The sequence below is a fragment of the Emydura macquarii genome, unplaced genomic scaffold (genome assembly GCF_026122565.2).
Source record: "Emydura macquarii macquarii isolate MOO-44397 ecotype Brisbane River unplaced genomic scaffold, CSIRO-AGI_Emac_v2 contig_2473, whole genome shotgun sequence".
NCBI lineage: Eukaryota > Metazoa > Chordata > Testudines > Chelidae > Emydura > Emydura macquarii.
In genome coordinates, this window is record NW_027132610.1 from 5,712,134 (window position 1) to 5,733,155 (window position 21,022).

The window sequence follows — 21,022 nt, forward strand, 5'->3', positions numbered from 1 at the left end:
GGGATTGGACGGAAGGCATACAAGAGTCCTGACCACCAAAGGAGAAAGAGAATCAATGTTGTGGGCTCCCAAGGAGCAGAACCACTGGCACTTCCTGTTCAGTTTGGTCGCAAACAGGTCCACTCGGGGAGTCCCCTACCTCTGGAAGATAGTTCTTGCCACTTCTGGGTGCAGGGACAACTCATGGTGAGAGAAGAAAGACCTGCTGAGGTGATCTGCTAGCGAGTTCTTGACCCCTGGGAGATGAGAAGCCTCTAGGGTGATCGCGTGCCCCATGCAGAAGTCCCAGAGGTTGAGCATTTCATGACATAGTGCTGAAGATTGTGCTTCTTCTTGCTTATTGATGTAGTACATTGCTGCCGTGTTGTCCAGAGGCTCTGCATTTCAAGTCGACCAAGGTGGGCTCCCCAGCCCAGGTCCAAGGCATCCAACACCAAGGTAGTGATGGGTGCGGGATTACGAAGGGAACCCCTTCTGTCATATGCGCAGGGATTGTCCACCAAGCTAGAGAGATAAATACCTGGTGCAGGATTGTGAGAATGATATCTAGGTTGTGTCTCGATGGGAAGTAGATTGATGCAAGCCACATTTGAAGGGGCCTGATACGGAGTCTCACATGTTGTACCACATAAGTGCATGCTTACATGTGGCAGCAGTCTGAGACAAACCCTCGCTGTGGTGAGAGGATGGGCAGTGATGTGACAGATCAGGTCCAATAAGGCTTGAAATCTGCTTTATGATAGAAACACTCTGGCTTACGTGAAGTCGAAGAGAGCTCTGATGAACTCTATCCTCTCTACAGGTACTAATGTGGACTTCTGCTCGTTTACCAGCAGGCCCAGATTGTGGGAGGTTGCTCGCAAGCCCTGATATTGTGTCGAACCTGGACCTCCGACTGCCCTTTATGAGCCCATCATCAAAGTAAGGATAAATCTGGATTCCTCAATGTCGGAGGTCAGCAGCCACCACCACCATGCATTTTGTAAACACTCTTGGTGCAGCTGAGAGGCCAAAGGGAAGGGCTGTGGTCGTCTCTGACCACAAATTGCAGGAAGCACCTGTGACCCTGGAAAATGGAAATATGCGTCCTTTAGGTCAAGGGCGGTGTATCTGTCTCCTGGATCCAAAGAGGGGATGATGGAGGCTAGGGAAGCCATACAGAACTTCAATTTCTTAAGATGCCTGTTGAGACATCACAAGTCCAATATGGGTCTCAAGCCTCCTTTGGCTTTTGGGATAAAAAAGTAAAAGGAGTAAAGCCCCTTCTGTCTTAGATGTAGGAGAACTTTCGCTATGGCCCTGATCTGCAAGAGGGTCTGCACTTCCTGAACGAGAAGTTGCTTGTGAGTAATGTTCCTGAAGAGAGACAGGGATTGGCAGTGAAAGGGAGGGATAGAAGTAAATTGGCAGGTGTATCCCGCTGCAAGGGTGCTCAGGACCCACTTGTCCGATGTTATTGTTGCCCATGTGGGAAGGAAGGGGGAAAGGTTCGAAAAAAATAGCAGGGATGGATCCTGTCTTGAGATTGCAAAGTCTCCCCTGAGTGTACCCTCAAAAGTTCTGTCTGCTGTCTGATGGGTAGCGGCTTAAAGATGACTGAGGTGCAGAGGAAAGTTGGCCTTGATGGCGTTTTAAAGTTTTTATTCCTCTTTCTATGTGGTTCGCTCCTGGAGTGATTCGTGAACCCTTCTGCTGCTGTGGTTGGAAATGTTTCCTAGGCGCCAGAGGAATGTATAACCCCAAGGAGCGGAGCATGGCCCTGGAATCGTTAAGGCCATACAGTCTGGTTGGAGAAGAGGACTGTGCTGTCGAAGAGGAGGTCCTTGATGGACTGCTGGACCTCCGCTGACAGGCCATATGATTGCAGCTATGAAGCCATCCCCATCGAAACCGATGCCATTGTTCTGTGACTGAGTCCGCGGCGTCAGAGGCCACCTGGAAAGAAGCCCTCACAACTGTCTCCCTCTTGTCCAGAATGTCCCAGACTCTTGTTTTAACTCCTAGGGCAAGGAGTCAGCAAATTTCAACATGGAGTGCCAGACGTTGAAAGCATATCTCCCCAGCAATGCTTGCTGGTTGGAAACGCAGAGCTGGAGGTAAGCAGTCGAATAAGTTTTGTTCCCAAAGAGATCCAGTTTCTTTGTCTCTTTATTTTTAGGGGTCGAACTCAACAGCCCGTCTGTCCCTTTCATTGGCTACGGACACTACCAACAATACCAGAGATTGGTGGGAATATAGGTATTCAAAGCCTTTTGCAGGCACGTAATATTTTTTCTCCGCACATTTGGATGTTGGGGGCAGAGAGGAGGGCTTCTGCCACAGGGCCTTCACCAATTTTATGATTCCCTCATGGACAGGGAGGGCCACTCTAGAGGGGACTGTTGCTGCCAGGATGTCAAACAGCAAGTCAGCCGGGTCCTTTAGCTCTTCCACCTCCAAACGCAGGATGGCAGCCACCCCTTTGAGGAGTTCCTGGTGGGCCCTAAAATCATCCTGGGGAATTGTAGCCGGAGGGCCTGTCACTGCCTCATCCAGCAATGAGGAGGAGGATGCCAGTAATGGAGAGGCATTGGAGTGTTCCTCCGCCACTTGGATTTCCTCTTCCTGGTGGGCCGCTGATGTCCTTTCTGCCTTGCCCGGTTTGTCGTCCGAATCCAGGGGAGACCATGATACCATCACTGAGTGATGCTCTGACATCCCTGACAGACTGGAGTAGCGACCCTGGAACTGCAGGGAACCCCCACGGGTTCCAAAATTGCCAAAGGCCAGTCCATTGAGTCTGTGGCCTGGAACCTGGTGGAATGGCTGCTGTGGTTGGGTAACCATGGCTTCTATGGAAGGGACCTTCATCATCCTCTGACTCTGAGGCAGAAGACCACAGTGGTGCCATTCCCGCCTCTGGCTCTCTGCGGCACTGGGCGCGGTGCTCTGGTGCTGAGACTCTAGCGATTGGTGCCGGGACTCTCCGGGGTGCCAGTACTCCAGCGACCAATATGAGCATTCCCCTACAGTGCAGTCTCAAGCATAGGGATTGGTGCCAGGACCTCGATGTTCCATACCAGTGGTCTGGAACTCGGCACTGAGCATTTGACGAGCAGCCCCTAGAGTCCTGATGGCTGCTGTGTCTTGAGGACCACGGGGGTGTCAATGACCAGTGAAGAGGTGTCAGTGATGCCGTAGGGATGGCGAGCGGCAATGCGATACTGGTGACCCAAACGGGGCCCCCCCATCATGGGCTTGCCCTTTGAACTGCTCTTAGCAGATTGGCCTGGTACAGTGTCCAGACGCGCAGGTCTGTCTTCCTAGGGGTTGGGCGGTACCAGGAAGGAGAGTAAATCCGCAGCTGCCTGGAAGGCCCTGGGAGTAGATGAGACTTCCAGGTGCCAGGGGCCTCTACCACTACCAGGCATCGGGGTGGATGTCTAGGAGGGCTAGGAGTCTAGGAGGTGACGCCACAGCCGCCACAATTTCCAGGGGAGACAAGCGGCCCAGCATGGGTATTGACTTGTCACCTGCTCCTGACTTGCTCCGTTTAGGTAGAGAGCACCCTCTGTCGGCATGGATCTTCTTAAGCTGCTTCTTCAGCACCAGTGATGGTGACCAGTGCCAGGATGAGCTCGGTGCCGATATGGGTGCCAGAGGAGCACTTCATGTCAATGCCAATGTACGCACGCCAAGTCTGACCGGCCCAGGTCAGACCTCAGTCTGAGAGCTGATTCCATCAGGGGCGATTTCATCTAATATCACAGTCCTTCTTCGTGCATGTGCCGAAGTTTCTGCAGATCCTGCACTTGCCCCGGATCTGAGCCTCACTCAGACAGCTCTGGTAAGGATTGTTTACAGGCATCCGTTTTTTTACAGACTGCACATGGCTTGAAGCCCAGGGAGTGGACCATGCCCCATCCTCCTGGCTATCCAGTGAATGGGGGGACAGCTAGCCCCTAAAACTACTAATACTGTTAAAACTGCTAACTACTCAAACACTACTTTGAACTATAAAAACTATATACTTAAAGCGAGAAGACAAAAAAGCACTGAGAAGTTGTTTGCCAAGTAAAGGACGTTCCAGCACTGTCATAGGCGGTAAAGATGAGAGGGATGGGGAGCTGGTAGCACCCTAAATATCAGTGCATATGTGCACCATTGCAGAGGGTGCTAGAGATGGCCCTACGGATACCACCAAGGGAAAAATCTCTGGCACCAGTGCATGTGGCGTGCACATACACCTAGCGTGGAATGGCAAGCACTTGAAGAAGAAACTTGAGTTTGCAGATGAAATGACTGAGGTGCCAAAGATTGAGGATTGGTCTCCACCTGCCTTTCTTCTTTGGTATCAAGAAGTAAAGTGAGTAGAATCCCATTACCTGATATTCTGGAGGAACACATTCTATTGCTCCTTGTGATGGGGTGAGCTCAACCCAAACTGAAAGAGTTAACAACACACTATGAGCAGCAGAAGTCCCGCCCCCCAGGTTCTGCTGGGCATGCTCCAACTGCTGCCCTAATATAAAAGGGAGCAGCCCAGCTCATTCCAGGTGGACTGCCAAAGAGGGTGGACACTTGGTGGAGGCTCCAAGCAGGGAGCCACATCAGCCCCCAGCTGAGGGAACCAGAAGCCCTGGAGATCTGAACAGAGACCTGCTGCCCATGGCCGACTGCCTGGAGTCAGATGCCGAGGGAGCCACCGACACCAGAGAACCCAAAGGCCTCAACAAAACCCGGACGACAACATCAGGAGACACGGTAGGAAGTGGCCCAGGGGGGTGGTGTGAGTTATCTCCTGCCTGCGACAGGTCAACATATTTGAGGTGGAATACCCACTGACCTGGGTGGGGACCACCCCCGTCACAAACAGGGGCTTGGACTGGGACGCAGTGGAGTCAGGCAGGCCCACATCCCCCTGCCCTCCCTTGGGGTGACTGCAATCCCCTACCTGAGCTTGAGACTGCAGAGGCACACAAACCCCTGCCATTGCTATAGACTGCTTGCTTGCCCCACTCTGTCTGAGGACCGGGGCTACAGACTGTTTGCATGCCCCGCTCTGACCCAAGGACACCTACTGACTGTGGCCAGTAGGCCGCATAGCCCTGCCTCGAGGACAACTATTGACTCCGGCTGCTAGGCCTCACAACCCTGAGCTGGGGGTGACTACTGATTTGGACCACTAGGCTGTGCTGCCCTGACACTAGGGGCAGCCACCCCAACTCAGACACTTGAGACATACTGCCAAGAAGGGACCAGTCTGGTACACTGTGCCCACAAGGATGCCCCACAACCCCCTTCACCACCAAGGGGGGACAGGGTGGGCTTACGTCGCAACAATCCCCATTATAACAAGGAGTTCACCTCTTGGGTGAGAATACTGTCTTAAAAGTGGTCCGTAAAGGGGGATAGGGTGGGGTTTTTTGGAGGAGGTAGCATGACAAATTCAATTGCATAGCCATGATGGATGATGTTCAACACGCATCTGTCCATTGTTATCACACTCCAAGTGTGGGAAAAGAGTGCTAAATGACCCTCACAGGGAGTAGAAGGGTTGTAAGGTGGTAGGCTTAGTAGTTGGTGACTCTTGGGCTCATGTCAAAAATACCACTTGGTTGGAGGTTGGGTCTGTGAGGGGAGGGCCCTGGAAGGCTAGACCTCTGTATCTTTTGATGTTTCCTTGGAAACTCATAAGGTTTTTGAGAATAGAATTAAGGAGACCTGTTACGTTGGATGGATGAGTGGTGGTGGAATTATTGTTTTGGGGCAGGAGTGTACATGCCCAATGAGCAAAGAGTAGCCCTGGAGTCTTTTCATCTATGTAGTGATTTGTCTTCTGGTTAAAAAGATGGGATTCTTCAAAAGGGAGGTCCCTCAGTGGTGCTCTGGACAAATCTAGGAAAACCAGAAGAATGGAGCCAAGAATCTCTACACATGACTATCACTGTAGCCATGGCACTGGAGGTGGTATCTGCTGCATCTACTGAAGACTGGAGGGTAGTTCTAGCCATGAGCTTCCCTTTGTCAACAGGTGTTGAAAACAAGCATGATCTTGTTGTGCAAGGCTATCAGCAAACTCCTCAAATTTACTGTAATTCAGGAAATCATATTTGGCTAACAATGCCTGATAACTTGAGGCCTGAATTGTAGGCTAGAAGATGAGAATACGTTATGGTTCTAGAAGATCTAGACATTTTGAAGGTTATGCTGTTTGGATCTTTTTGCAGCAGCCTGGACTGCAAGGGAATTCAGAGGTGGGTGGGAGAAGAGAAATTCAGAGCCTTTGGCCAGAATATAATAGCACTTCCCCGCTCCTTTAGGGCTAGCCAGGCATGTGGCAGGGGTGTGCCATACAGTCGTGGCAGGTTCCAGTATAGCTACATCAATCAGCAATTCTATTCTTGCTGGTCCCAACATGTGAAGGATATCCAGGAGCTTGTGCTGGGGGTCTTGGAGGAACTCCAGATTCCTTTAGAGGAGATCCATGACCCTACTTAATAGCTCCTGAAATTGTCTGAAGACATCTGGTAGGGAAGGGGATGATATAGCCACGGTTCATCTGGAAACAGTGGAAACCTTGCCAGTTCTGGGGAAACCGCTGGGACCAGACTAAAAAGTTCTTCCATCATTAGCTCCATATGCATGCTGCAAGGATCGCTCAAGGGAGAGACAGGTGACAGTTCCTTTGTGGATCAGGCAGGTTTTGAGGGGGGATATTGAGCCTAGAGTCCCCAATATGGCCAGTAGGCCAGATCTGACAGAGATTGCAGGGGTCCCCATGGCATGGGGTACCAGTGGCTCTGTGGTGGCCAAGGCAACAGTTGCTACCATGGAAGCGGTGGCCTCTGCGAATGTGCATAAGAGTAGCATGATAAGGGCGGCTCTTCTCCAAGTTCTACCTCATGAGAAGAAGAGAATGATTCCAATTCTAATGGTGGTACTGTCAGTGCCGGTGGAAGAGCATAGAGCATCAACGTAGATGGTGAAGGACCCCGTAACGGAGACACAGCCCTTGGTGGAGATATAATCTCTTTAGAAGTGAGGGGGCCTGTTGGAGAGGATGACTCCAGATCTGGAAAGGCAAAGACCTCCTGGGGCACAGCTATGGTTCCGGATCTCCCTGGTGTGAAAGGCACTATCTTTCCTGGTCATCAGTATTGATGCTGGGATCTTTCCCAGTGCAGAAGGGTCCCATGTCCTGTAGAGTGCTGGACATGGCAATACCAATAGATCAGCACCCAGAACCACTGGATCCCATTGTTTGAGTCTCTTTCTCGTGCCTGTGGGACGAGCTGGTTGAAGTGCTTCCTTACCTCCCAACTAGGCCCCGCCATGGAATGGGGGTGGTTCTACTGGCACTAGAGTTGGACACAATAGTGGAAGGCGCACTCTTCGCTGAATCAGGCCAACGTATGTGGGTGTTCCCTGACCTAGGTCTGAGTGCGGTCTTATGGCGAGCTCCATGAGATACTTCCAGATGCAAAGTGCCCAGCCTTCTCAGGTGAGGCTGGGGAGGAATGGCAAATACTTCACCTTGTTGTGATGTAAACGTCTTCCGGACAGCAGAGACAGCATTGGTGGTTGTCGCTGACCGAGAGGGATCACAGGCATGAGATACAGGGAGGGGGGGTGGGTGGGGAGAGAGGGCAGTTTTAATCCAAATCTATCTAAAAACAAGTTGGAACTATTAACCATTAAAACTAAGTAAGAAAGAAAAATAAAATGGGTAAATCTACTATAAAACTTGTTAAAACAAATGTACAACTATCTTATTTTAGAAGTGCACTAAGATGGGGACACAGAGTTCCAGTTCAGACAACGCAGCAGAAAGAAGGAACTGAAGACACAGTCAATCCACCCCGTTCTTTAATGGCCTCAAACGGAAGCATAAGGCAAGCCAGAGCGCATGCGCAGACCAATGGGCACTACTTTCAAATTCTCTGACTCTGAGCGCATGGTGCACATTTGTAACCCCTCTGTGAAATTCAATAGGGACCATCACTCGAAAGAAAAAAAAATCAGGTCCTATATGTCTCAAACTGGAAACTTATGATTAGTGGATATTTTTACCTTAATCTCTCTCTGCCTCATTTTCACCATCTGTAAAATGGGGCTAATATTACCACCACACCTCGAGGGATATTATAAAAATAAATTCATTAATATCTGTGATGCTCTCAAATATTATGGTGACAAGCACCACAAAAAAGCCCATGAGAAAATTAATAATTCTGTCTTCAGAGCAAGGTCTGAATAGTATGCAGTAAATAAGACATAGGGGCACACATTTATCCACAATGAAGATAACAAAATAGTGAGTATCTACTTTTTCAGTGAGAACCATCTATCCTGTGCACTGAGTAAGCCAAAGGTCTGAGTGAAAAAAGTGCATGATGATGAAATTAAAGACTGTAGCATAATGTGTGTGTACAAGGACAAATTAAGGTTACACAGACAACTTTAATTTTGACATTTCCTAATTTTTGTGTATTTGACATTGAAACCTTAATGTTCTTTTAACAGTTTGTGCATAATATTATTTAGATTCGTATGCCAGAAAAAAGGGGAGCCTATCCAAGGTTCTAGGTACCTTTGCCAAAGATTACAAAAACACAAACCCCCCATCTCCTTGCTCATCTAACCCATTAAAAACCCACCCTCCACAGCAACCTGTGTCACCAGATGAATCTTATAGCATGACCCGAGGATCAACAAACCAGGGCTATTTCAAACTGGGGGGAAGGGGAGAGTTTGTTCCAAAGCTAAGGGCTCTTCATAGAGAACTCTGCACCACTAGTCCCCTTCTCTTAAATTGAAGGGATCCAACTTGAGCACCTCTGCTGATTGAAACTGGATTTCTATTAGTAGTCCATATTATATTTTAGTATTTATATATTATATTATATATTATATTTATATATTAGTAGTCAGTTATATTTTACATTTCACATTTCAGATGTATATTGTGCTATGCTAAATGTAAATTGTCCCCTTAGACCATTATTTTAGAATAATTAGAATAATTATTTTATCTGCAAGTCTTCATGTTATTTTCCTTGTGACAATGCAGCTCTTAACTCTTGAGTAACCTGAATTTTACTGGTCCTGCAAAGCAATGGCAGTATAATTTCCACACGTATGTTTTCAAATACAGAAATATAAAGGACATAAAATCAATCTATTTCCACTCTTTTATTCCAAATGATCCACTCTACCAAATTTCAGGTTCTCCTGAGGTACAATCCCAGCAGTGAGATAGTATGGGGAATACAGCTGTGACGTACAAGTAAAAAGAAAGCACCATTATTACTCATATAAGTAAAAGCATTACTCAGAACTGTCAGAGAATTAATCAAAACGTTCCACAATCTTCCAACATATAAGTAAACAGACAATTGTTTATCTTACCTCCTCCTTTCAGGCCTTTTGACTGAAGGTTTAAGAAAATATGATTTTGAGAATTCAGACAGTCCCCAAACTTAGTACAATCAGATAACTGAAAGAAAAAAATAAATGAAAGATCTTGATGTTGTACGTTCTCCAGTGTTACTATTTAGCAATGGCTTTTCTCCAGACATTTTTAGAATGTTACGTAATGTTTAGATATTAAAATCTAGAGACCAAGTCTAAAAGCGTCTCAACACATTGTTTCAATATTTAGTCTAAATACATCAATCTGATATCTTCAATTGTGCTTGACATGAGAGTGCAATTTTTTTCAGTTACATACAGGATAAAATTCTAACATGAGTCACACGAATACGACTTCATTTGACAGCAATGGGAGCTATGACCATTTATGTAGGGGCATAATTAGATTCCAAATGTTTTTTGTTTCTCCCCTAGCCCTACAAAGTTCTCTTGTTTTGATTCTTTTCATTTGTCTTAGTAATGTGAAATAGCTCTAACTCTAAGAATGCAAAGAATATTAATCTTAGATGGTGTTTTTTGCCTGGTGGTCTACCCAGCATTCCACAGATGTATTCATGATGTCAGTAACTAGATTAGTAAATGACTATGAACGAGTAATCCTAGGAAATGCAAAAAGCATCTGTAAAGGGCTTTATAGCCCCACATGCTTAATAAGTCAGTCATTTTGATTGCAAATGTGCCTTCTTTCCAAATATGAAAGTGGCACATTGTGGCCACTACTGGACACAAAAGTTAACAAATAATAAAAGAAAATAACTATCATTCTAAGGAACGGGTCAGCAAAGACCTGTATACATTGTGGTATGGCAACCCCCACTGGTCTCGCCTATTGGCAGCAGTCTCCTCTATTAGTGGGGCCTGCGATAACTCCGCCCCCCAGACTGAACAAGTCTTTTGTCCCTTCCCCTCGGCATGCTCCCGGAGCCCGGGGGGGTACCTTGCTGTGGCTCCCTCCTGCCAGCTGGGGCCAAGGGTTTTCTTCTTCTCTGCTCCTCTGGCTGCAGAGAAGCACCGTCTACTAGCCCGGGGGAAGTTTCTCCTCCAGCTGCCACAAACCTTCTGGCAGCTTCCTCCTCCTTTGCTCCCCCCCTCCCTTTAGGGAAGGTGAGGTTTAAGTACACCTGGAGTAGCCCTTCATTGGGTCCAGGTGTCTCTAATTGCCCTTCAGTAATCTCTCCTCTGCCTGCAGGAAAAAGGGCCTTTGGCATTCTTGGGCTCACATACCGGCCCTGGTATACTCTTTTGTGGCCATCTGGCCTGACTTTACCACAACATATACCATATGTATATATTAGACACACGTACCATATATACCCCAAAGGAGTATATATAGGCTTGGGAGGATAAGATTTTTATTGGTAAGTATTGGTAATTGTTGATTTCACCATGCACACACAAACTGATGGAAAAATATTTCCATCGATAAAAATACAGATTTACATATAGATAAAGTAAGAAAAATGGTGCTTGAAACTTAGTTTAAGGATATTTAGTTAGGCATGTGATATTGATACTGTGTGTTTTAATGGTTATGAACTTCTGTTTGAATCTCAATATCTACTGTCATTAAATAATTATTGTCTGACACCTCCCCCCAAAATTTTCCCCAACCATGAAAATTTAAATTGATACAAATAAAAAAATGCTTAAAAGTAAACACTGTTATCTGTAAAAAAAATTTTAAAAAGAAAAATATTCTGCTAAGGCAAAATATATGGGTCATGTAATCTCAATTTGTATATAAAACTACCAATATCACAACAGAGCAATTAATGAAATTATAGTACTCTGTGAGAGAGGATATACAACAACAGAAGTATATTGCAGTAAAACAACTGAAAAATGTGATCATTTTGGGTCCTGTTCTGCCCATGCAGACCTCTGCACTCACATGGAGTGTCATGCAATATCAGGACCTAGCTGTCTATTAAGGCCCTTAATCGCTATACTTCAACTGAATCAAAAACAAGAGTAGTTTCTTTTGGTATTCCTCAGTGGGATTGGACAGTAGTGGCTTGTAGGATGTGGGTCACATTAATACCACCCTATACTGAAAACCAACTGACCACAATACATATCTTCATGCCTCCAGCTTCCACCCTGGACACATTACATGATCCATTGTCCACAGCCAAGGCTTAAGATATAACGGGATTTGCTCCGATCCCTCAGACAGAGACAAACACTTACAGGATCTCCATAAAACATTCTTAAAACTACAATACCCACCTGGAGAGGTGAAGAAACAAATTGACAGAGCCAGACGGGTACCCAGAAGTCACCTACTACAGGACAGACCCAACAAAGAAAACAACAGAACACCACTGGCCATCACCTACAGCCCCCAACTAAAATCTCTCCAGCACATCATTAAGGATCTACAACCTATCCTAGCAGATGATCCCTCACTCGCTCAAGCTGTGGGAGGCAGACCTATCCTTGCTTACAGACAGCCCCCCAACCTGAAGCAAATATTCACCAGCAACCGTACACCATTCAAGAAGAACACTAACCCAGGAACATACCACTGCAACAAACGCCGTTGCCAGCTCTGCCCACACATCTACTGTAGTGACACCATCACAGGTCCTAACCACATCAGCCATACCATAAGGAGCTCATTCACCTGCACATCTACTAATATAATATATGCCATCATGTGCCAGCAATGCCCCTCTGCCATGTACATTGGCCAAACCGGACTGTCACTATGCAAAAGAATAAATGGACACAAATCAGACATAAAAATGGTAACATCCATAAACCAGTCAGAGAGCACTTCAATCTCCCAGGACACTCTGTGGCTGACTTGAAAGTTGCTATACTTCTACAAAAAAACTTCAAAAGCAGACTTCAAAGAGAAACTGCAGAACTGGAACTCATATGCAAACTTGACACAATTAAACTGGGTCTAAACAGGGACTTGGAATGGTTCTCTCATTACAAGAAGTAATTGTCACTGTTCACACATTCTCACCTCCTAATCAATGGTTGTGAATAGATCTCAACTACTCTAACTGAATGGACTTTGCTCATACCTAATTTCCCCATTGTTGTTCCTTACCCTTATATATATCTCCTCTCTGATTTCTATTCCTTACATCTGATGAAGTGGGTTACAACCCACGAAAGCTTATGCCTGCAGAAATTAAATTTGTTAGTCTTTAAAATGCTACAGGACTCTCGTTTTTGCTGTATACAGACTAACATGGCTACCGCTCTGGAACTTTTCAACTGGATTGTGATTGCATTTCACAGGGATTGACTCCAAAATGACAGAATTCCTCAATATGATCCATACTCTGAGAAGATACCATTACTGAGATATCAAAAATAAAATGATAGGTTAGTGAGACTTCTGTTATTTGTGACGTTACATTCTGAGATATCTTCAGTGAGCCTGAAATAAGAAGATTTCATACAGAGAATTTTAAATAGCCACTGCCAACTTGAAATCTAGTCAATTTCAAATAATTAGTTAGAACTAGCTTCAGTTTATGATGAAGTAGTTCATAAAGTAACTACTTTGGATCTCATTGCAAAGATAAAGATGAATTAATCACGTAGTTGGATGTAAGTGGTTGCCTAGTGACCACTGATCATTATCTGATTATATTCAGTACTGGCACACAGAGGACTGTCCCTCATTAATATATATTCCCGGTGATTCAAAATGACTAACCTCCCAAAAATGAGAAAAATTAGTGAAACTGAATTGGAGAGAAAATTTAGACAGAAAAATGTGAATGAAAATTGGGAGTGCTTTAAGAAGAGTTCATTAGATGGCCAAAAAGCCACAATTGTACGATCAAGAAATAAGACAACTTTTGGATAAAGTCAATCCTAGTTCAATGCTGAAGTGATGGTAGCAATTAGTAAAAATAAAGCAATGTTTAACAAGGGAAAAAGTGAGAAATAGGGTAATCAATATAAAAATATATGAAGTGCAGAAAATTGATAAGGCAAGCTAAAATCATTAGGGAAAAATCCATGGTTGGCAGGGCTAAGAATAATGAGTTAAGTGTATTAGAAACAAAAGAAATTTGAGCAATCAAATGGGCCCATTATTAAATAGAGATGGTAAAACTGTTAAAGGCAGAAGTATTCAATTAATACTTCTGTTCTTTATTTGAAAAGAAGCAGAATAATGTACTTCTGTCACATGAAAATAACAAAAGACTTTCTAGTTCATTCGTAACTAAGGAGGAGGACAACATCTACTATGTGTAAACATTTTTAAAATTAGCAAGTCCAGAAAACTTGTACCCAAAGAGTTTGGAAAGTGCTGGCTGACAATATCTTTATTCCACTGATGTTAATTTTTAAATAAATCTTGGAATGCTGGGGAAATTCCAGAAGACTGGAAGAATGCTAATGAGAGGGCCAGTGTTCAAAATCAAGAACGGATGCCTTTCTGGAAGATATCCATACACAAGATATTGGGCTCGACACAGCGGTAATTAGATGAAATTTAATGGCATGTGTTATATAGGTCAGACTAGAAAATCTAATCCCTTCTGGCTTAAACTGTACGAATGAGTCTATTTGCCCGAGTCTCTATGCCAATGTTTATGGTTTCAAAATCATATTTTCCTCATTATAAATGCTTTCCCTCTCCTTTTTTGTGCTGTGAAAAACCCATAATCAGGTGAAACTGACTATAGTTAAGCTGACTATACACAAAGGTCTGTCAAATGCACAAAGCAAACCAAAAAAACCCCCCATTTTTAATCCTTTTCTGTCATAGCAATTTTAATTGATACATGCAACAATACCAGGTAAAAAACATTCAATGGCAAAAATGTTATACCTAAGCAGATGCTATCTCTGTAAAGTGTGCCTTTAAAATAATTAAAGTTTATGCCCCCAATCTTTCAAATGCTTATTGTTAAGGATAAAATTATGTCACAGAGACCTCTGTGACATTTTCTGCTTCAGCCCGGTGGCAGCAGGGCCGGAGCTGTCAGCTGGCAGGGGCCCTGGAGCTCTCAGCCACTGTCCCCCAGCTCTTAACTGCCGTGAGCAGTGGGAGGACCCTGCAGCTCACAGCCGCTGCATGTGCATGTTGAGGGGAGCCCTGGAGCTCCAAGCCACCACAGGTGGCGTGGGGATGCCGGAGCTGTCAGCTGCACTGGCATCAGATGCTGGACCCCATCTTCCCCCCGCAGCAGGGCTTGGGCTCCCATCCCTCCTATCAGTCCCATTTTGTCACTGTTACTTATAGTAAAAGTCAGGGACAGGTCATGGGCTTCCATGAATTTTTGTTTATTGTCCATGACCTGTCCTTGACTTTTACTAAAAATAACCGTGACAAAAATCTTAACCTTACTTATTGTCATCGCCGGGCTTCTCCCCAGTTCCAAAGCATGTATTGCCACACCCAGTTTTTTGCAAGAAGGTTTATTTTCTTAAAAGATGTTAGCAAACAAACAAAAAAACAGTCTTTTAACTCCTTCCTTAGACTCAGTGTCACCCCTCCCCGAGGTCTCTGGCACTCCTGTTCCTGGCAGCTTCCCAATTTCAGTCAACTCTGCTCCTTTCCTGCAGTGGCAGCCCTAGGATGCCTTCTCTTACCCCGTGTTCCCTAGTTCCAGACACCCACCACAGGAGCTAGTTCTCAGTACAAAGTGGCAAACTTCCCCAGGCCACAGCCTGTCTCAGTTGTCTTGTGTATTTTATGTCTTGCCTAATTGCCTAGGTTGCCATAGCAACAGAGCTTAGCTTGTTGCCATAGCAATAGAGTTAGACTATTAGGGGATAGTTCAGCCAGTCCTGGCTGGTTTTAGTGTTAGTTCAATAAAGACGCTCCCTGTGTTGCATCTTTCTGTGATCCTGTGATGATTTTTCTCTCTGAATACAAGCAATTAAAAGGAATTCAACATAACAAGTTGCACTCCCAATTGCCCATTGGCAGCCCTTTATAGGTCCAGGTGCAGCCCTCTTTTAGAAGAAGTTTTGAAACTAAGAGTTGGTGGAAAGCCGACAGGCTCAGAGGAGCACACAGTTCGGACAGAGACATCTCATAGGGGAGGAGCTATTAGCTGGGATTTTTTACATCCTAGTAAAGATGAGAGGATAGAAGTTGATAAAGTACAGGTAGGAATTGAAGAGACACAGTCAAATGAAAGAGTTCCATTCAATTACATCACATGAACGCAGACAATGAAACAGTGACAAATTTTATAAGCGCTTGTATACAAATGCTAGAAGTCTAAATACTAAGATGGGTTTCAATGGGGCACTGTAATACCAGGGTACAAAATATATAAAAATGACAGAATAGTTCATACTGGTGGGGGAGTGGCACTATATGTGAAAGAAAATATAGAGTCCAATATAGGAAAAATGTTAAGGAATCAAACTGTGCTATAGAATCTCTATGGATAGAAATTCCATGCTTGAATAATAAGAGGATAGCAGTAGAAACATACTACTGACCACCAAGACGGTGATGGTGATTGTAAAATGCTCAGGGAAATTAGAGAGGCTATAAAAATAGAAAACTCAGTCATAATGGGGGATTTCAACTATCCCCATATTGACTGGGTACATGTCACCTCAGGACAGAATGCAGAAATAAAATTTCTAGACTCCATTAAAGGCTGCTTCTTGCAGCACTAGTCCTAGAACCCACAAGGAGAGAAGCAATTCTTGATTTAATCCAAAGTGGAGCACAGAATCTGGTCCAAGAGATGAATATAGCTAAACTGCTCGGTATTAGCGACCACGGTATAATTAAGTTTAACATCCTTGTGTAGCACTTAACTTGAGAAAGGGAAACTACACAAAATGAGGAAGCTAGTTAAAAGGAAATTAAAAGAAACAATCACAAGAGTGAAATGCCTGCAAGATGCATGGAAACTGTTTAAAAACACCATAATAAAGGCTCAAATTAAATATATACCCCATACTGAAAACAATAGTAGAGGACAAAAAAAATGCTACAGTGGCTAAACAGAGTGAAAGAAGCAGTTAGAGGCAAAAAGGCATCCTTTAAAAATTGGAAGTCAAATCCTACTGAAGAAAATAAAAAAGTGCATAAACTCTGGCAAGTCAAGTATAATTAGAAAAGCCAAAAAGGATTTGAAGACTCAAAAACTAACAGCAAAAAATGTTTTAAGTACATCAGAAGCAGAAAGCCAGCCAACACTGGAGCCACTGGATGGTTAAGGTGCTAAAGAAGCACCCAAAGAGGACCAGGCCGTTGCAGAGAAGGTAAATTAATTCTTTGCATCAGTCTTCACTGTACAGAATGTGAGGGAGATTGCCACATCTGAGCCATTCTTTTTAGGTGACAAATCAGAGGAACTGTCCCAGATTAAGGGGTCAGTAAAGGAAGTTTTGGAAAATATTGATACATTAAACAGTAATAAGTCACCAGGACCAGATGGTATTCACCCAAGAGTTCTGAAGGAACTCAAATATGAAACTACAGAAGTACTAACTGTGGTATGTAACCTATCACTTAAATTGGTTTCTGTACCAGATCTCTGGAGAATAGCTAGTGTAAGGCCAATTTTTTAAAAAGGCTCCAGAGGCAGTAAGCCTAACTTCAGTATCAGACAAACTGGCAGAAACCAGAGTAAAGAATAAAATGATCAAATGAACATTTGTTGAGGAAGAGTCAACGCGACATCTGTAAAGAGAAATCATGCCGCACCAATCTATTAGATTTCTTTGAGGGAGTCAACAAATATGTGGACAAGGGTAAACCAGTGGATATATTGTACCTGGACTATCAGAAAGCTTTCAACAAAGTTCCTCACCAAAGGCTCTTAAGCAAAGTAAGCAGTTATGGGATAAGAGGGAAGCTTCTCTCATGGATCAGTAACTGGTTAAAAAACAGGAAACAAAGGATAGGAATATATGTCCAGTTTTCAGAATGGAGAGAGGTAAATAGTGGTGTCCCCCAGTGATCTGTATTGGGACCAGTGCTGTTCAATATATTCATAAATGATCTGGAAAAAGGGGCAAACAGTGAGATGGCAAAATTTGCAGAGGATACAAAATTACTCAAGATAATTAAGTCTAAAGCAGACTGCAAAGAGTTACAAAGGGATCTCACAAAATTGGGTGACTGGGGAACAAAATGGCAGATGAAATTCAATGCTGATAAAGGCAAAGTAATAAGAACATAAGAATGGCCATATTGGGTCAGTGCTTCAGAGGAAATGAACAGGGTAATCATCAAGTGATCCATCCTGTCACCCAATCCCATTTTAATGCACATTGGAAAACAATCTCAACTATACGTACAAAATGATGAGGTTTAAATTAGCTATTACCCCTCAAGAAAGAGATCTTGTAGTCATTGTGGATAGTCCCCCGAAAGTATTCTCTCAATATGCAGTAGGAGTCAAAAAAGCTAACAAAATGTTAGGAACCATTAGGAAACGGATAGATAATAAAAATAATGCCACTATATAAATCCATAGTATTCCCACACCTTGAATACCATGTGCAGTTCTGATCACTCCATCGCAGAAAACATACATTAAAATTGTAAAAGGTATAGAGAAAGGCAACAGGAGAGCCGGGCTTAGTTTATCCACAGTTTACCGTTACACTTACAAACATAAGTAGCTTTACACGTAATAGTTCCATTGGGTTCAAGGAGACCACTCGTGTGCATTAACTGACACTCATACATGAGTATTTAGAGGATCTGGCTTATTTTTGTACTGAGAGCTATGACAGATTTGGAGCTGACTGCAATAAATTAGCAATAATGTACCTTAAGTGGGTTATTGTGTTGTTTACTGTATCCATATATTGAGTTAATTCAATAGCAGATTTGTCAGGAAATGCACTCGGAATGGGAAAGGGTTGGATCCTGATACACACTTCCCTGCAAACACTTCAAGGCCAATAGAAAAGCATTTGATGCTCTGGCTCTGACACCTGCAGAGCTCACCAAACTGGGATTAAAAAAAAAGCTCTGTGAAGAGAAAACAAAGACTCTGACTAGTTTTAAAGGGACATACTTCCTAAAAGGGACAGATAAGGTTGAGCTAAGGTAAATCCAGAAGTTGCAGTGTCTGGGGTGAGACAGGCCTACCTAGGACTATAAGTAAGATAGATATGTGTAGACCTTTTTATTGTTTTAATAACCTCTTCTCTGATGTTATGCTTTATTCCTACTGTTAAGTTTAAACAATACTTCGTTTTAAGAAGGCTGTTTGGGGTCACTGTATTCACTTCTGGTCATAAACTCCTGAAGGGAAGAACAGCAGGAACTCAAAGCCAGTCAGAGTTATTGGCGTAAGTACAGTTGATACGCAGCCTAGGACCCAGTCTAAGACTGGGAGAATTACATGATTCTACCACACGGAGATGTTGTCAGGTGTTGGCTATGTGTGTGTTCTTTCAGTGTGCCGTCCCAGCTCTGTGCAGATAGCAGATACAGCGGACCTTGATCAAACTGCCCAATGAGACCACTGACTCGGTTTCAGTAGCGAAGGCACCCAGACAGGTTTATTGTCAATCAAGTACAGTGCTAATGCCCCAGCTCAATGGTTACAGGTACACTAACACATGTATGCCCATAACAACAGACCAGCTCAGTGAATGGTGGGACTTTCTGTTCCCCTTAGGCCACACAAAGACACTCCCTCTGAAACTCTCTTTTATACACTGATACAATCAAGTTACATATTGCCCTTCTAATGTGGTTAGTTACCACCCTTTACCTTGCATATGTTGGTTCAGTCAAAACACCTCTATCCATCATACTGTCATCATGCTACTTTAGTTCAAGCCTCATACCAGGCTTCTTATACTAGGCCTCATGTCTCAGGTTTTCACTTTCTACTACAGGAGACAGAAGCCCAAGGTCTCATACCAAGGGCAAGATGCACTCAGAGAGGCCAGAAAAAGGGTCAGAGACACAACTAGCCCTGTCACCATGACAATTGACACTCTCAAGATTATTTTAACTGACTTGATCTGTCATCCATAAATAAAGCAAACTGCCCTTTAAAGGGGCAAAAAATTTTTACAGGAGATCAGTCTACCTACTCAGTGTATATAACAGTGGGAGAATCTGGTCCTAAGCTGCTAGAGATGAAAAGGTTGAAAATAACTTTTATAACTGCCCTGATAGAAAAGACCTCAATTTACATTCTTAAACATAAAACCAAAAATATCAGACTATCTATTCAAGACTCACTAGTGACTCAGTATTTCCAACCAAAAAACACAGTTCAGTAGCAATGCCAACCAAAAGAAGTGTTGCTCATACTCTTGACTTCCTGTTGCATTTCAGACAGCAATGTGCTAATACCTCTTTCTTGCTGGTAAGATACTACAAAATGGAAAGGGATGGCTAAGGAGAGCAAAATCAAATAAACTTGTGACCATACAATAAAATAAAAGTTGGTGTAGATTTGTAGTTTGCTTCAAACTTGAATAGTCCATGATTCTTTCCTTCCGTATGAGAAGTCTTAACCAACACTAAAGTGGTATGTCTGTTGAATTCTCTTCTCCTTTCCACAGAGAAATAATGATAGAAATTTTACATATGAAGTACCTCTAAACCAGGACACTTGAAGCACTGAACAGAAAATTAAAAACATAATGATAGAGTATTATAAAGTCAAACAAATTGTCATTATTAAAAGGGGGAGTATGGTGATGGTCTTTCACAAATAATAATCTTTAAAGGTCTTTATCCTGCAAACACACATGTACTTTAACTTCACATACATATATTATTAGACCCAATGAAGTCAACAGGATTACTCACAAGTAAAAAGAAACATTCATAAGTGTTTGCAGGATTGGGGCCTTAAACTATAAACTCTTCAAGGTAGAGCATAGATGCCAACTCTGTGGGTGCTCTGGGATCCAAGCACACAGGGGAAAAAGGGGTGCTCAGCACCCACCAGGGCTGGCCACCGCGAATCAGCTGTTTGGGGCGCAGCCACATGCCACTGAACAACTGATTCAGGCAACGCCCTGTGCAGCCCAAGAGCTGATTCACACAGAGCCACGCAAATCAACTGTTTGGTGGTGCACAGTGGCACCACAAATCAGTTGATCAGCAGCCAGCGCTAACTGTGACCCCACCACCGAGTGCCACTTCTTCTCACCCTGCTCCTTCCCCGAGGCCTCCCCGCCTGCCGGCAAACCACAGAGTCAGCACCTGAGGTAGAAACCATAGCATTCTTTATGTTTAAAGAGCACCCAGCAAGCATGTCTCTAGGTCAGAGGTCTTCAAAGTGTGGGGTGCACCCCCCTGGGGAGTTGTGAAGGAACACTGTAGGGGGCATGGGAGCACCCACTACCCTGGGGCTCCCAGCAGGGAAGGCCCAGGGCTGAAAGCAGAAACCCCCACCACCAGGGACTGAGAGCAAGAAAGCCTTACTGCCTCAAGGCTTCCAGGGGGAATCCCTGCCCTCTAGTGGCTGAGAGCAGAGAAGCCCTGTCATCCTGGAACTTCCAGCTTGGAAGCCCAGCCATCCAGCCTCTGCCCCCAGCCCCAACTGTGGCCCCATTCCCAGCCCCATCTGGAGGAGGGCAGGGTGGCATGGACAGAGGTAAGGATGAACATGGGGTAAAACGTTTGGGGACCACTGCTCTAGGTGCTACTCTAATATAAATAATTATC

At 44.2% G+C, this 21,022-nt stretch overlaps 1 protein-coding gene across 3 annotated transcripts in view; it reads right to left on the reverse strand.

Moving 5' to 3' along the window:
• SACS (sacsin molecular chaperone) overlaps nt 1–21,022 on the reverse strand; it is a 118,616-nt gene that overhangs the window by 55,856 nt on the left and 41,738 nt on the right. For all 3 annotated transcript variants that reach the window (XM_067562873.1, XM_067562874.1, XM_067562872.1), the window contains one exon: nt 9,391–9,478. In XM_067562873.1, the coding sequence (XP_067418974.1) occupies nt 9,391–9,478 (88 nt within the window). The remainder of the gene's footprint in view (nt 1–9,390; nt 9,479–21,022) is intronic.